This window comes from Agelaius tricolor, unplaced genomic scaffold (assembly GCF_023055355.1).
Source record: "Agelaius tricolor isolate 1412-34295 unplaced genomic scaffold, bAgeTri1.0.p SCAF_5, whole genome shotgun sequence".
Lineage (NCBI taxonomy): Eukaryota > Metazoa > Chordata > Aves > Passeriformes > Icteridae > Agelaius > Agelaius tricolor.
In genome coordinates, this window is record NW_027269265.1 from 11,186,471 (window position 1) to 11,202,105 (window position 15,635).

The following is a 15,635-nucleotide window of genomic DNA, read 5'->3' on the forward strand; positions in this document are numbered from 1 at the left end:
AAAAAGAAATCAAATCAATCAACCCACGCATACACAAAGCCAGTTCTACACTTACAAGAAAAAGAACTTTAAAATTGTGAATCACAGAATGGTTTGGGTGGGAAGGGATCTTAAAGATCATCTAAGTTCCAACCCCCCTGCCAGAGCAGGGACACCTCTCACTTGACCAGATTGCTGATGGCCTCATCCAGCCTGGCCTTGAACACTTCCAGGGATGGGGCATCCACAGTTTCTCTGGGCAACCTCTTCCTGTGCCTCACCACCCTCACAGCCAAGAACTTCTATAGCTCTGCAACAAAAATCAAGGTTTTGTATAGACAAGGAGCTCTTCTCTGCCTACCACTAAACTGCTACTTCTGAAGTACTTTAACCAGGCAAATAACTGCATGTTGAAAACCTCCCAAAATGTAATGTGAACCTGCTAGACAGCCACTTAAACTAGAACATGGGATGCAGAGGTAGAGAAGATGCAGTCATATAACTGTGACTATTTAAAAAAAAACAAACAAAAAGAAATCCAAACCAACACACTAATTTCACATGAAACAAGCCTTAAACAACCAAGTTTCTCAAAGTAATTGATTTGGAAAAAAAACAAACAAACAATAAACTGCCTATGTGGAAATAACATAAGCACTCAACTATATAGGTAATCTCATAAAGATGACAAGTTACATCTAATTAAATAATAACTGATAACGAAAAAAAAACCCATAAAAACCAAACAACCAAAAAACAAAACCAAAAATAACCAAAAACCAAAACCAAAGAAAATGCCCAAGTCTATCCAAGCTTTATATTTACAAGGCAACAGTGCAGCAGAAGCCAACCTACCTGAGGGGGAAACTGCCACTTGCTGGACCCCATCCTCAAACTTCTGCCAGCGCAGGCCGGCCGCAGGAAGGGCACTGCAGTACAGGCTGCCCCGGTAGTCCAGGCACCAAATGTATTTTTCTGAGACAACCAGGCTCAGGATGCCATATCCAGGGCCAGAGTATCCCATCCAGCTCTCTGCAAACTAAAAACTGTAGAGTCAGAACAGTGTCAGGTGTCTTCCAAGTGTATAAGAAAATGAGTATATAAGAAGAGCAGCTCCCACGTTTTGATTTTAAAAAAGCTAAACTAAAAGCTAAGTACTTAAGTATTTTAATCAATGATTAAATTTGCCTTGTGTAAAGTAAAACTACATCTGTCACTCTTCTCTAAGGCTGTATGTGCACAGTGAGACTGCTTAAACAACAGATTTAGAAAAAAAATAAACCCCTCCACCCTGTCATCCAGCTCCACAGAGGGAATATATAAAAATGTACAGTCTGCCTGTAGTTCAGGAAATTATTCATTGTCTAGGAAGTGATGAGCAAAGGGAACAAAGCTGAAGGGCAGAGACAGCTGAATATCCAACTCTGGTACTCTCTGTATGGTAAAGGAGCCATATCTTGCACAAATCTGGTTTACAGCCTGTTCTCTTAAATTTTGATTACTTCCATGAGGTGAACTCAACCACTGCATGTATCAGCAGGGGAGGTTTCTGAACATGACAGAGTGTAAGAATACCATAACCCGAAACAAAAATCTTCTGCACTTTGGGTTGCAGTTGTCAGTAGACAGGACACCAACAACTTATAACTCAACCTTTATGAGTTAGTATTTGGTTGATCTCAATACAAGGCTGTTACAGATCTAGAAGAAACAATTCCCCCACCCTACAAGAACTGCATTTCCTTCTTAAGACTTCTGCTAAAAGTCACAGTGATTCTGTCAATTTTGCAGATTTTACAATTAACTTTAGTACTTCTTTTCTATAGTATCTATGAGGATTACCCACAAATAACTATGAAGGAAAGAGGGATAACAGAAGAAGGAAACTGTCAACATTTTAACAGTACTAACTACTGCTGGCTAGGGGGCAAAGACTAATCCTTATTCTGAGTATTTAGAGGTAAAATAATCCTTAAGCAGAAGCCAGCCATGTGAGATAATTAGCATTAATTCTTCAGGAAGTCAGCTGAATTTGGGAACAGCATCATGCAGAATTTGGACTACTGGAGAGCCAAACAAGCAGCAGCCTCTGAGCGTGACTGGGTTTTACAGTTCACTCTTTAACGGATGGGTTTCTAACAGCATTTTTGTTGAGCTGGGAATAATACAGCCAGAACAGCTTCTCTGCATTGCAAGCACACATCACCCATTTTGAAGTCAGATACATCACATTTTTTAAGAGTTACAACACACACTGTTGTTTGGCTTTGTATTTTACTTGTGTATTCAATCAAGTAAAAAAAAATTGCTCTCCTAAAGATGTAAAGGACAGTAATTGCAGGAATATTTCTTTTGAAAAGCAGGAATTGCAGTAATTGCAGGAATGTTTCTTTTTGCTTCTTTTTAAGGTTAAAGGTACTTTAATTAAACCAAAAAGAAATACCTGATCAGATTTTAACAGCACCGTTTCATCTAGGCTTATCTTGGCTACATCCTGTGCACCAGGCACAGCACCAACTTCAGGCATGCTGGTCTCTGAAGATGAATATGGTAATCCATGTCCATAAATATCCTCTTCATCACTTGAGGCAGATTTTTCAGTCCTACTTTCATGAGTGTCTGCTACCCTTTCAGCAGTGCTAGTACTACATTTAGCTTTGATTGCACTTTCAAAATTCCACCCAGAAATGGAACAGTTATCTGAATGAACATTGTCAGAGATGTCACAGTGGAGTGCAGAAGGGTCTGACAGAGCACTGTGGATTAGAGACAGCTGCTGTTGGTCTTCCTCACCAGTTTCATCAATTTCCTTTGGTGTCAGAGATGTCTGGACACCAAGTATACTGTCACATTCCAAAAACATCTGGTCTGTAAGGTCTGCATCTTCAGAAGATTTTTCAGTATCCTGCAGCTTCATTTTATCCAAGTCTTCATCTATTTTACACAACGTAGGAAAATCCTGCTCCTCCTCCTCCTCCTGGCTCAGCTTTCCAGGACAGCATTCACTGCTTGCAGAAACCACACCACCATTACATTCACCACCAACACTGCTTGTCAAGTCTTCTGTGAGCATCACAGGAGATGCAGATGTCAAAGTATCTATAACAGCTGAAGTACCCATGCCACTGTCACTGTTTGGAAGTTTCTGTAAATCAGCCACATCTCCATTTTCTTCATTAATTAGTACATTTGCTAACTCAGGAGACTGCAGGACACTGAAAGTTTCTGAACCATTATCTTCTTGCAAGATTGTATGGGACTCCATGCTGAACATACTTTCCCGATCTGGAGATCCAGTACTCAAATGATCAATGCTGCCACTCATTATGCTGGAAGTCATGGAAAAGGAGTCTGCATTCAAGGAATGTGGACTGTCACCAGAAAGCTGACGCTCATAAATGGGTGTGCCTTCCAGAGAGCTGTGGTTTCTCCTTGTCCCACTTTCTGTTATCACACACACACATGAAAAAGAAGGAGAAAAGTAGTATTAATAAAATCTATTAAATCCCAGTGCCAAGCAAAAAAATTAAAATAATTTTTAGAACTGGGGAAGAAGAAAGCTAAATCTAAATTTTAACCATAATGATTTTTTTTCAACTTTAACACTAAATGATACCTATAAAGCCAAAAATGTCTTAATACAGTAAACAATTAAAATAATTGAGTACTCACACTACTTCATGAAACTAAAGAGGATGGCTAAGAAAGACACTGCCAAATATTCTGAATAGCATGAATAGATATTACACAATTCCAACATAAAACTGGACACAGAGTCCACTGTGTGGTCCCATTAACAAATACATTAGAACTCAAAGCATGTTTACATAAAGCAAAACAAAAGAAATAAACTCCAAACAGATCTAAAAAGACTTCATCAATTTATCACTTTTAAAGGAGATTTTCATCTTAAACAGAAATGGCCCACCACAACCCCTCACCCATTTCAGAAGCACAACACCACAGTATACAGGAAGCCTGCCCAACACAGGCTCTTCCACGTAATTTGCTCTAACAAGGTGCAGTGTCAGGGAAAGTTCTGCTCCACCTACCCTGTTTCTTCTTTTTTTTCTTTTTCACCTTAATTGGCTTTACAATAAGTTCTTGATCAAAATCTTCAGAGCTGATGGTGCTGAACCGTTGAGAAGAAAGCTGACCTTCCCTCTGAGCTTCTGGAAGTTGGTCTGCACACAGCAGAAAGCTCGAGCCACTGTCCACGGAGTTCACAGAGCTGCTCCTGCTCCGGGATTCACTCACTACAGAGCAGCCCCTTCTCCTGCCTTCACTGCTCAAGTCTCCCACTCTATCAAAGCTTTTCTCTGATAGTGTTGGAGTTTCCAGATCATCTTTCACCAAAGAAGTGCCATTTTTATCACCAGTAACTGAAGGAGAAGTAACCATTTTTCTTTCTGTTTCCACTGAAGGGCTGGATGATACAGATGATACAACTGATGACGGGGTCAGCAATTTAGGACTTGTATCTGTTAAAGGATTTGACAGTTTTGAATTCACATCTGAAATTGTCCAAGAGAAAAATAAAAGTATAGATACTAGTTCAAGTATAAATACTAACATCAAGTGAGTAGGGGCATAATTTTGGAGAGTATTGAATGAAAAGAATATTTATGAAAAAAAATGTCTAAGCTAACAACATTTAAAAATAAATACCTGTGCACATGCACACACACTGTAAACTCCCTGCAAATCAATCCATAAGAAAGCACTTCCCCCAAACCCTCTATCAAACTTCTATTAGCAAAATTCTGAATTTATGTTTATATAAAAAGAATAGTACAGGTCTGCAGCTTGGAAGATCCAATTCTATCACACACTGAAGTGCCATCCTATATCTTTAACTTCTTCATTCAAATATTTGGTAGCTTGAAAAAGAAATCTAGGAAAATTACCAGACAAATCACTGCAGTGATTAGCAGAAAATACACTTCTAAAGGCTCCTTTCAAACTATACTTGAAAGTTGAAATTAAAATAACAGTCTCTAGAAGTCTGTGAGTAAAGACCTGCCTAAATGACTAAAGCTATTGCCAACATTCAATGACAAGAAAGTTAAATTCTCCACCACTGAATGAGACTTTATAGCACATTTATTAGCATTTTGCTAAAACAAAGCTAAGATGGAGTAATTAAATGCATTAGTAGTCCCTTTTAAAGAGTTCTAGTAACATAAATATTTAACTCAGATGGCAACAAGTATGAAACAGTCTAATTATTTTTGGAATTTTAGTGAGTGTTCTTTGGATGTATTTGCCAATCCTTTCTTTTTCATTGCTGGGAAGGCTGAGATTTCCCCTGGAACGTGGCTGGTGACAGGTGGCACAGAATCAACATATTCAGCTGTTGAGACTGATCCTAAAGGGATAACCATGATCAGGAATCCAGACTGCTTCAGCATCACGGTTCAGAATGAGCTCTCAAATGCACCGATTAGAGATGCCTCGTTAGGTTAATGCTGATCCACTCTCCAAAAAGGCAAGCATATTTAATTTCTTAATGCCCCCATTCTCACTGCAGCCAAAAGAGAAGCTCAGATAAGCAGATAAACCAGATCTCTAAATATAACCTATCAGAACAGATGAGTAACTCTACAGGACCTGGCAGGTTTTTGTAACAATCTGAAGGGATTTGCCTGAGGTTTGATGTGTTTCAGTTTTGTTGGTTTTGGTTTTTTGTTATTAAAAAAGTACAATAGGCACCATGTTCCATGAGGTACACACTAATTTATGCATACTAAACTTACTAATTTCTACATAGTAAACTTACTAATTATACAAACCTATTGATGACACTCCTTCAGGTCTATTTGAAATCCTTATTATGTCTCTATCTCCCTTTAAGAGAAAAATCTCATTGTTGGTACAGGACACAGACACAATATCACCATATCCTTCCAAGCCACCAATCAAAGCCTGCAAAGAGTCAGCAGAGAAAGAAATAATTGGCCTTAGATTAACAGAGTGTTTGCACAACGTGGTACTCTTAACAAAAGCGTTCTCTGGATTTTAATCAACAAAAACAGTAGAGGCTAAAGATTTTTATCTTATCGAAAAAAGAAAACAGAAAAAAGAAACAGAAAAGAACTCTTTAATCATGATGCAGCTCCATTTTTATACTAATTTAAATTCCACAGATCCATTCTTTGTCCAACTAAAGGCAACTAAATATAACAACTTAAGCAATATACAATTTGGTGGCAGAAGAATGCCACAGTATGAATATTTAATATAATTTAGACAAAAATATACTAGCTCGTATGCACATTCATATGCATTTTTAAGACAACAAAATAGCTAACACTTCACTGTATACCAAATAAAAGCTAATATGTCTTTTTTTTCAGACACCAGCAGTCATAGAAGAGAAGAATAAATAGTTCCACGCACATTTTATAGGCCTAAAATATCTTCTTGCACTAATTCCTAGACTGTGGGTTTCTATATGTTTCACTAAGCATCAGAATTAATTATGATGTTAAAACCTTAACTGAAAGCTTTACATATATGTAATTTTCATAAACAACATACTGAGCTATTTGGTGAGTATATCATTGCAATGACAACTTGAGAAAGGAGACAATAAATATTCTTTTTTTTGGTTTTAAATAGGGATTTAAATCACAGCCATAGAATGTATAACCAAAACAGAGTCTCATGGCATAGCATGAACAAAAACAAGGAAGAAACAAAATATGCAGCCAAAGATTTATCTACCTGGTTCACAGTGTCTAGTAAATAGATGCTGTATTCATTCCAGGTCAGCACCCATCCTTCTTGGAAAAAGCATGAGACAAGCCCAAGGTGCTTCTCTGGAGAGCTGTAACTTCCTCTGTCAGGTGGTTCTAAACGAGGATACAGTTCAAAAGTTTTTATTCCTCCAGCAAATACATCTTTCAATATGAATGTGGCCTGAACAGTGCCATGAACATCAGATTTCCACAGACGAAGCCCAGGTCTGGCAGCAAATAGTGTCAAGTCACTCTGTTTACACAGGCCAGGTATAAAACATGCTCCAAATCTGCCAGTGCTAAAATGCAAAAGAATTGATTTTAAAAGCTATATACTCAACTTTGAAACAATTTAAAAATTAATGGCACAAATTCACAAATTATCAAAAGTCTTTGATTAAAATATTCAGTCAAACATCTGAAATACAAATTTACTTACAGTAAGAGCAGTAATTCCAAATAAAAAGTTTCCCCTCAGCTTTGAATGTCAGACACTACATCAACAAAGCAAGTTAAATGACTCCTCCTAATAAGCTTCATAGCCTTAATGACACTCTTCCCGTCTCAAAAAGATCTACTATGCACTCTTCCTTCCCCCAGAATTTACAAAAAACAAGCAAAACACTACAAACTAATGCTAAGGAACTGGCAGCCTTTACTTGCAAGAAGCACAGAACAGACCCCAGCTGTTAAACCCTTCATTTCACAGAAACACCATTGCTATCATCCAAGAAAACCCTTCACATATAAGATGAACTTTGGTACTCCTCCTAATATTCATAGCCCTGAAAGATACATCATAAACCATCTTTCAAGGGTAAATTTCCTCTCCTTAAGAGAAACAGTCAGTCATGCTGTTCCATGGCTGGGTTCCCTCTTCCTTACTTGAGAGGGATTACAGAAGAGGAGATGTCAAAGCCACAAAAGAGGTTCCTAGTCTTCAACTCAAATTTAAGTGCTTACTATACATTCTCCCTGTTAACTCACTTCAGTGTGTAAGAAAAACAGGGATGATGACTTGGTTTTTGCATTAAATATTACATCACCCACTAGACAGACTTGATTGCAATGCCTGCTCACTGCAAGTCACAGTAAACAAAGAGGGACTGCAGGGGAAGTTTGGCAGTGTTTTCAGTTTAAAAAATGAGAAAACATCTTAAATATTTTTGCCTAATAGTGCCTTGAGAATATGATCGTGATATACTTGCAACCACATACTTTCTAAATAGGTATAATTGTCATTTCATGATTTCATGTTCAATCCCACACAGCTATGGTAACCAGCTTTTTATGAGCAGACTGCTGTGTTGTATTAATTTTACTGCCTAGATCACTCTGTCTGTAATTCACTTGCAAGAATTAATAGATGAGCCTGCATCAGGATTTTATGAGGGTTACTTTTTTCTGGGCTGTGTTCCAACTTGGTTGACGGATTTCTCTTCTGTGTAAAAAAGCAGAGTCCGCTGTAAAGTAGAGACAAGCAGCACCTTCTGGTTGTAATCCAGCTGGACAATTGAAGATGGCTCTTCCAATACAAGGCTGGAGTTGCAAATACCCTTTCAAAGACACATACACAATTCACAAGAGTTAAACCTTCCTAAAAATGCAAGGTGATAACTAACAATTCAAAGAAATTTATGAGCCCAAGAGAAAAAATGAAAAGAAACAAAAAGCTTTTGAACTCCTGTTGCATGAAATTCAATTAATGAATATAGACTTAACTTATGTAGGCAAGAGGAGAGTTAGATTGTGTGTGACACACTATGAAATGTAGTTTCTCTTGGAATACTAGCTAATACACTTCTCTTGAAATCAACAGAACCTTTAGGAACTTTAGGACACATTTTCTTCCTTCTTCCCCACTGCCAGCTCATGCCTTGCTGAGACAATCATTACTTTTGGTGGTTTCTGTCAAACCAAACTGAGGGACAGTCACAGGTAAATCAGATGTTGTTTAAACTTTTCTCCCATTTAAAAATTCAAGTTAGCATTACATTTGTTGACATTTCAGGTCTGTATTAACTAACAAGATGTGAGAAAAATTCCATTGACTGGTAACATGCCACTCAGCCAGCAGCACCCAAATGTTACTTTCATTCTACACTCTAGACTGAGATGCTGAACAATTCTGGGAGAAATACTTCACCAACAAAGCCACATCAGTCAAAAATACCCCTTTCCAAACAAAAGAGAAAGCACTGACTGAAAGCTGAAGAAAGATTTGATAGATATTTCATGAAAAATGAGAAAGATCACTACTTCTTTTATAATGCATTACATTTTAAAAATCATAAGGCAGTTCTGAAGGATATCCAGTGGTTGCCTTGCTGGGTGTGCACACACTGGGCCAAGTGTACACATATCAATAAAGCCATCGAACTAAACACATAAGACTGAGCAATTAAGTAACTGCTGAATATTTAAACACACAAGCATCCTTTCAGAAAGTGCAAATGTGAATTAAGGTCCCTAAAACAAATGCTCACCTGGTCTAGGTCTAGTGCAGAGTAGACAATCTTTCCTTTGTCATCTCCAGAGAATAATTTCATTCCATTGGGACTCCAAGCTAAAGCTGTAATGCTACTTTTGTGGATGCCAGCAACATCAAATCTGCGAAGCTGTCAAACAATAACAAAGCAGCAGAAGAATGAGCTGAAGAGAAAATGGATGCACAAAGCCTACTCAGTGACTCCTAACTGGTTTAACTGGAGATAAGTACAAAAGTGCAGGTTCTTCTAAAGTTTATTTAGCACAGGAAACCCATAACAATCCAAAACTCCCCTCCACCAAGAGATCAGCCAATCATTACACATGAGAAATCTTTCAGAAACATATTTGATTAAGTACAGCTTTCGTAATGCAAAGCATGCTTTAATATTATTGTTTTTGAAGGTTAACATATAAAGCCTAAAACATATTCACAGCTACTTCATCAGGCAAGACTGGCTGGGTGTAACTCTTACAAAGGATCATGGTAACACTGTACTAGAACTAGCCATACTAGAGCTCACAGAGATTTAAGCAAATGAAAATATTTACCTGTTTGTTCCTTCCAGGTAACGAAGACACGAGCTGGAAAACTGCAACCCGACCTGAGGCTGTGCCAACAGCAACCAGATCATCAAAACAACTCAACAGCTTTACAAAAGTTATAGATTCACACCTCCCCTGTTGAAACAAACCATACAAAGAAATCACAAGTTAATGAGACACCAACAGAAAGCTCAGTTCTGAGCATCTCAGCTTCATCAGAAGAGACAACAGTAAAAGCTAGTAGTTACCTCAAAGTTATATTTTTTCATCTGGTTTATATGTCTACAGTAGAGATAAAGCATTCCAATGCTGCTCCCCACAGCAATGTAGTCTCCATTGGTATCAAGTGCTGTCAGGTAAACCACAATGGAGCGAAAGCCTTTCTGGATCTTTGTAGGAATGGCATTGAGGAGATAATACAAGGGACAAAATTCCTTAAATATAACTGGTGAAGCCACAGATGCCATAGCAAGGATTTTCATCAGCAATTTTAAGGCTGAAATAAATACATCTACAGGACCACATAAGGAAATCTGAAAGACAAAAGCAAAAGACGTGTAATTGACTTGTGTGGAGAGAGTAAAAGGGTAACAGCCACAATCGAGCAAAAAAGAAGAAAAAAAATTTCAGATTTTTCTGAGATTTTGCTTTACATAAACAAAAAGTTAAACTCTTGTAGTGAATGTAACCTATTCTTAGAAGAAACATTTTTTTACCAAAAAGTGTATTCCTTAAGTTCAGCTAACATATAAGGATGTATGGTAACCACTAAATATGGGAAAACCACTTTTTCTTGGTGGTTATTCTCAGCAAGATTTTGGTGGTTATTCTCAGCAAATTCTCAGCAAGATTTTGCTTTGCATAAAGAAAAAGCAAGCTAAACTCTTCTAGTGAACGTAACCTATTCTTAGAAGAAACTTTTTTTTACCAAAAAGTGTATTCCTTAAATTCAGCTAACATATAAGGATGTATGGTAATGACTAAATATGGGATAACCACCTTTTCTTGCATCTGTAAATTTGTCAAAGTTGAGTTGGAATGCAGTGTTTCTTTTCATCTGCCTAGTGAAAAAAACATAAGGACTCTCACACTGAACAATCCATGTGATGTATTTCTTCATCTTTCTGCAGCCTCTACCCTCAATCCAACCAGTGCCCAAGAGCCTGGGATATTACAGGGTTGTAAGATCAAAGCAACAAAGCAGCATTTGTGCTCCACTCCTTAATGCCCCTCAGCCCAAGAAAAAACACAGCTGAGAAGCAGTTCAGCTAGAGCTACATCTGCTATACATTCAAAGAGCAACCAAAAAATTAGAATAATGTGGGAAGAAAGGGGTGAGTAAAAACTTTAAAACTCCTATTTTGACAGACACAGGAAAATATCCATGTAGCAACTGAATTTAGAAAGATAAGGAGCAAACAGGAAAAAAGTACCATATGTCCAGGTTTCCTTTTATGGATAAGAAAATAATTTCATGCTTGTGAGCAATACTGTAAATATACTTTAGGGAGAATATCTATGAATAACAAAAACAAAGAGTCTGTTTGCCTTCTCCAAGAAAAACAACATAGTCAGAGCTCATCACAGTAACGGCATACTGGCATCTTCAGAAAAAGCTGATCAGGAGGAACGAAAAAATATTCAAAAAATTTAATTAAACCAAGCAATTTTTCTCAGCACTACAGCCTTGACAAGAACATTTTGCAGCAGTAGCTGCTGCTTCTCCTCATGGGTGACTTTGAAACATGGAAAAGAAAAGAAGCCTTCATTCCTTGAGTTTTATTTTGCTATGAACAAGTGCAGTTAACAGAATGGCAGAGAGTCTTGCAGTTTTCCAACACAAGAATTTTGGGTATCTGTAGACAGCAAAGTTTTTGATGGCTGTTTAAGATCTTAACACTGAAGTTTTTCTTTAGCTTCAGCACAGTTAGAACCTCCTTAGAGAAATAAAAAAAGAGATCTGCCAATTTAAGTTAGAAATGCTTCCAAATGCTCACAATTATTCTGTGAACTACTCCTACTTCAATTTGTGATATGTCCTATTGTGCTTGTTTTTAATTCCCTAAGGATGGAAAATGTTTTTTGTTTGGAAGCTTCATACATTGCTTGCAGTGTATATCAACTAAACTAGAAAAAAAAAAGCTGTTCTAGTTTAATATCTCCATTATTGTGAAAGGCTCTGGTGCCTCAGTTTTCCAACTATTTCAGTTATTGTGCAAGAGCATTCAGCTCTTGGGCCCTTGGGCCCTGCAACACTTGCTGTCAATATAAAATTGCACTAAGGCCAAAGGGACTGTTTGCAGGACATTGCCCATGTCATACACACGAGCACAGGAATAAAAACTGGTTATTTGGCTTATATTGTATCTGCTACAAAAACTGCCAACAGCTACACTAGCACCAATTGGGAGAAGTTCCTAATTGTGGTAAATTTGACTGCTTGCTAGAGTTCAGAAATTAATTCCACTCTCCTCCGATGTTTACAACCTGTCATGATGTATTTCATGAAATATCAAGACTAGCTGATACATGTGTCCAAACTATTCCTGAATGAAGAGTTCCTTTCAGAGATGTTTACTAAGTTAACAGATAACCTTAGCACATTATGACACTTCCACAATATTTTCACAAACCACTGATTTCCTATGCTATATGTTAAGTCTCCTACCCCTTTCTTCAGCATTTTCTGCTTTCTATCTACAGTCAACTAAATATAAAAAAGAATCCACTGTTAAAGTCTCATTTGCTGCTCTACATGTGCTATTTTGCCACTTGAGTAATTTTACTAGTCAATGGTCTTTTTTTCTTTTCCCTAATAAAATAAAATCCAGTTTTTGTCCTGAGTCTCACATTTTCTAATCTTCCTCTAACCTCAACTTCTACCACTACCCAGATACTGCCTCATGAATTCCACATATTTTGGTTTTTAAGTCCCCTTTGTGACTCTTGCAATTTGCATCTGTCAGCATCCAAAGCTGCTCTGTACCTGGAACCATCTCACACTCCTCAGTTCCTAGAGGACCTTCCAAGCCCTCAGAATTCATCCTCTTTCTTAGTTTCCACCACTTATTCTTCCAGCTCAACTAAACCATTAAAAACAGAGTAACTGATTACCAGCTATGGAAATATGGAAATTTTTATTATTCAGAAAAAGACTTTTCTTCATTCCTCCACAATAACCCTATCTGCTACCTGATGAACATTTTGGAAGTTTACATTTAATTTTAAAAAAGAGAAAAAAAAGAGAAAGTTTGACAGGGGTTTTTCTTCCTACCCAGAAAACACCATAGAAAGAATTACTTCTTGTCACATACTAAGTTAAATTTGAAAACTCTGCTGTTAGTTAAGGGCTCTCTTCATAAAATTTATATACAATCTCTAATGGCAAAGTAGTCAACAAAAAAATTAAGACTTTGTTCTCTATAACCCATTCACCCTGCACAATCAAAAAAGGGAAAATTTTTTCAATGAACTATAATTTCTTGATATTGCACACAAATTAGTTTCATCTTGAGCTGTTTACAGAGTAACAAAACACTTCTACTGATTGTGTAAAAACAGGTAAGTGAAAAGTTATGTAAACCAAATGTATAAGGGACTAGAACATCTCCCACATGACCTATACATTCAAAACATCTGCACAAATGCCACAATTCTCTGCTTTTGAGCCTGAAGTCTTTAATATCCCTCCAATGACAGCTGTGTATCACATGTAGTCTGTAACAGCTTTAGGATTAATTGTTATCTGTTTTTCCTACCTCATTAATCAAAGGCAAACAGCAGATATAATCTATTTTCTCAGGCAGATTTTGGAAGTGGATGCATGTGTTCAGTCTGTGTCAGCCACAGTTATTCTGAAGTACATAACAGTCATATAGGGCAAAGCAGCTGGTGCTAAGCAGCTGTCCTGCAGAGATAGAGTGGAGAAAAACACCACATCAAAAACCATCACCAGAGTCCTTCCTTCTCAACTCTCAGACTCCACAGTTTCTTAAATACTGCATTCAAGGCCATGCTTTGAAAAGTAGCTTTTTAATTTTTTTCCTTGGTCTTAGAAACAGGAATAAGGCTCAATGCTGCCTAACAGAGACAACTGAAGTGAGAGATAATCCTGTGGTTCAGCAGACAGGCAGTGCCCAAAGCTTCAGTGCCAGGATATGTCACAGACTGACTGCAGGAAACTAAAGCTGTCACTGCATCTCTCTGACCCCAAGGGTCCTGTTCGTACTAGAGGGACAACAGCCCCATTTTTAAAAAATCTTTGACATTAAAACTTACATTTAAGTTCTTCAGAGCACAGACAAACTCCCATATGACCAAAGCTAAACACAACAGTCTCTGTTCTCAGCTAGATCCTGCCAACTAAAGAGGAAAGCAGTTTTCTTTTCTAATACTTCTCCCACATTCAGCCCCAGAACAGGCCACCCCACTGCCACATCTCCAGAGCTTTTCACAGCACAGCGCTGCAGAGCAGAGCAGACAAACACACACCCTGCCAAGGGACCTCTGCTTCATGTGTCCTGCACACAGGTCATGGTTACCTGATTAACTCACACTTGGCTTTACACAATTCATTACATGGTGCATTTTCAGCTTGTGAGAAACAGAGCTCACTCTCTGAAATTTTAGAAGTTTAATAAGGGATAAAAGGGACAATATCCAGCACTGGGGTGTTTGGCAATATGCCAAAAACACACAATTAGCTTAAAACAGTGTTCTTATATATGGTTACATTACAGGGGATACATAAATACCCATAAGAGTTTACACATATTCAAACATTCCTGTGAGTTTAGGAACTCTTTTGCTTGGCTTTAACCTTTAACTTGTCTGCATACCATCTTGTAGATTAAATCAATATATTTTATTTCTTCTTGAGGCTCCATTCTGTTGTTTTGACACTTCCTAATAACCACAGAGTCAGAAGCAAACTTTTCCTCTTGGTGTCCTGCTTCTTGTCACTGTTATCATTCAGATGAAGTGGTCCACAAATATGAGAAATCACATAGCTATTTCACACTATTATCTGAGCTAGTTACCACAAATAAAAGCATTTTAACATTATATAGTTTTTATTTTAATATTATGCAATGGCTTAAGACATATATTGATCACACTATTATTTATATAAGCTATATGGTACATACATAAATTGACAGGTTATATTATACCAAAAAAGCAGTTAAAAGGAAAAATTGTACTATATACAATACAAATTGTAACTATATACAATTGTATACTATATACAATTGCAAATTGTACTATATCGGAATCCTTGTGATCAATAAGAACTTGCAAAAGCTAATACATAAATGCAAAAGCCAATAACTACATTTGTCATTTATAACACAGCTCAAATTATGTTTGGTTTTTTTTCCTCTGTGACATAATAAAAAATAAATAACAAAACAAAGAATCTAGATGAAGGATGCGGAAAGGGTAAAAAAGGGGAACCCACAATCACTGCACATCATTACAGAGATAGGAAAATTCAGCTGATGGTCTTGTGACACCCTATGAAACCTTCACAGAATCCTGGAATGGTTTGGGTTAGAAGGGACCCTAAAGACCATCCAGCTCCAACCCTCCTGCCATGGGCAGGGACACCTTCCACCAGCCCAGGCTGCTCTGAGCTCCCTCCAAGCTCGCCATGAACACTTCCAAGGATGGAGCACCCACAGCTTCTCTGGGCAACCTGTTTCAGTGCCTCGCTACTGTCACAGTGAAGAATTTATTCCTAGTATCTAACAAATCTGCCCTTCTTTCACTGTGAAGCCATTCCCGCTTGTCTTAATCCCCCCTCAAATGGATGTCTTGAGCATATTCTATCGAAACACAGTCAGATGTTTCAAACCTCTCCTTCCCACCAGGTGCCTTCTCGCA

The 15,635-nt window shown here is 37.6% G+C and overlaps 1 protein-coding gene across 3 annotated transcripts in view; it reads right to left on the minus strand.

Annotated features, from left to right (window-relative positions):
* The window catches only part of TECPR2 (tectonin beta-propeller repeat containing 2), a 43,129-nt gene that overhangs the window by 27,001 nt on the left and 493 nt on the right, over positions 1-15,635 (minus strand). Inside the window, exons 2-11 of one of the 3 annotated variants that reach the window (XM_071426416.1) lie at positions 13,511-13,659; positions 10,001-10,285; positions 9,759-9,887; positions 9,206-9,337; positions 8,118-8,275; positions 6,706-7,018; positions 5,772-5,904; positions 4,032-4,460; positions 2,423-3,423; positions 835-1,018 (exon numbers count right to left, since the gene is read on the minus strand). In XM_071426416.1, the coding sequence (XP_071282517.1) occupies positions 835-1,018; positions 2,423-3,423; positions 4,032-4,460; positions 5,772-5,904; positions 6,706-7,018; positions 8,118-8,275; positions 9,206-9,337; positions 9,759-9,887; positions 10,001-10,234 (2,713 nt within the window). In that variant the 5' untranslated portion in view covers positions 10,235-10,285; positions 13,511-13,659. Of the gene's footprint in view, positions 1-834; positions 1,019-2,422; positions 3,424-4,031; positions 4,494-5,771; positions 5,905-6,705; positions 7,019-8,117; positions 8,276-9,205; positions 9,338-9,758; positions 9,888-10,000; positions 10,286-13,510; positions 13,660-15,635 lie in introns of all 3 variants that reach the window. The other 2 variants (XM_071426415.1, XM_071426418.1) reach the window with 2 other exon arrangements.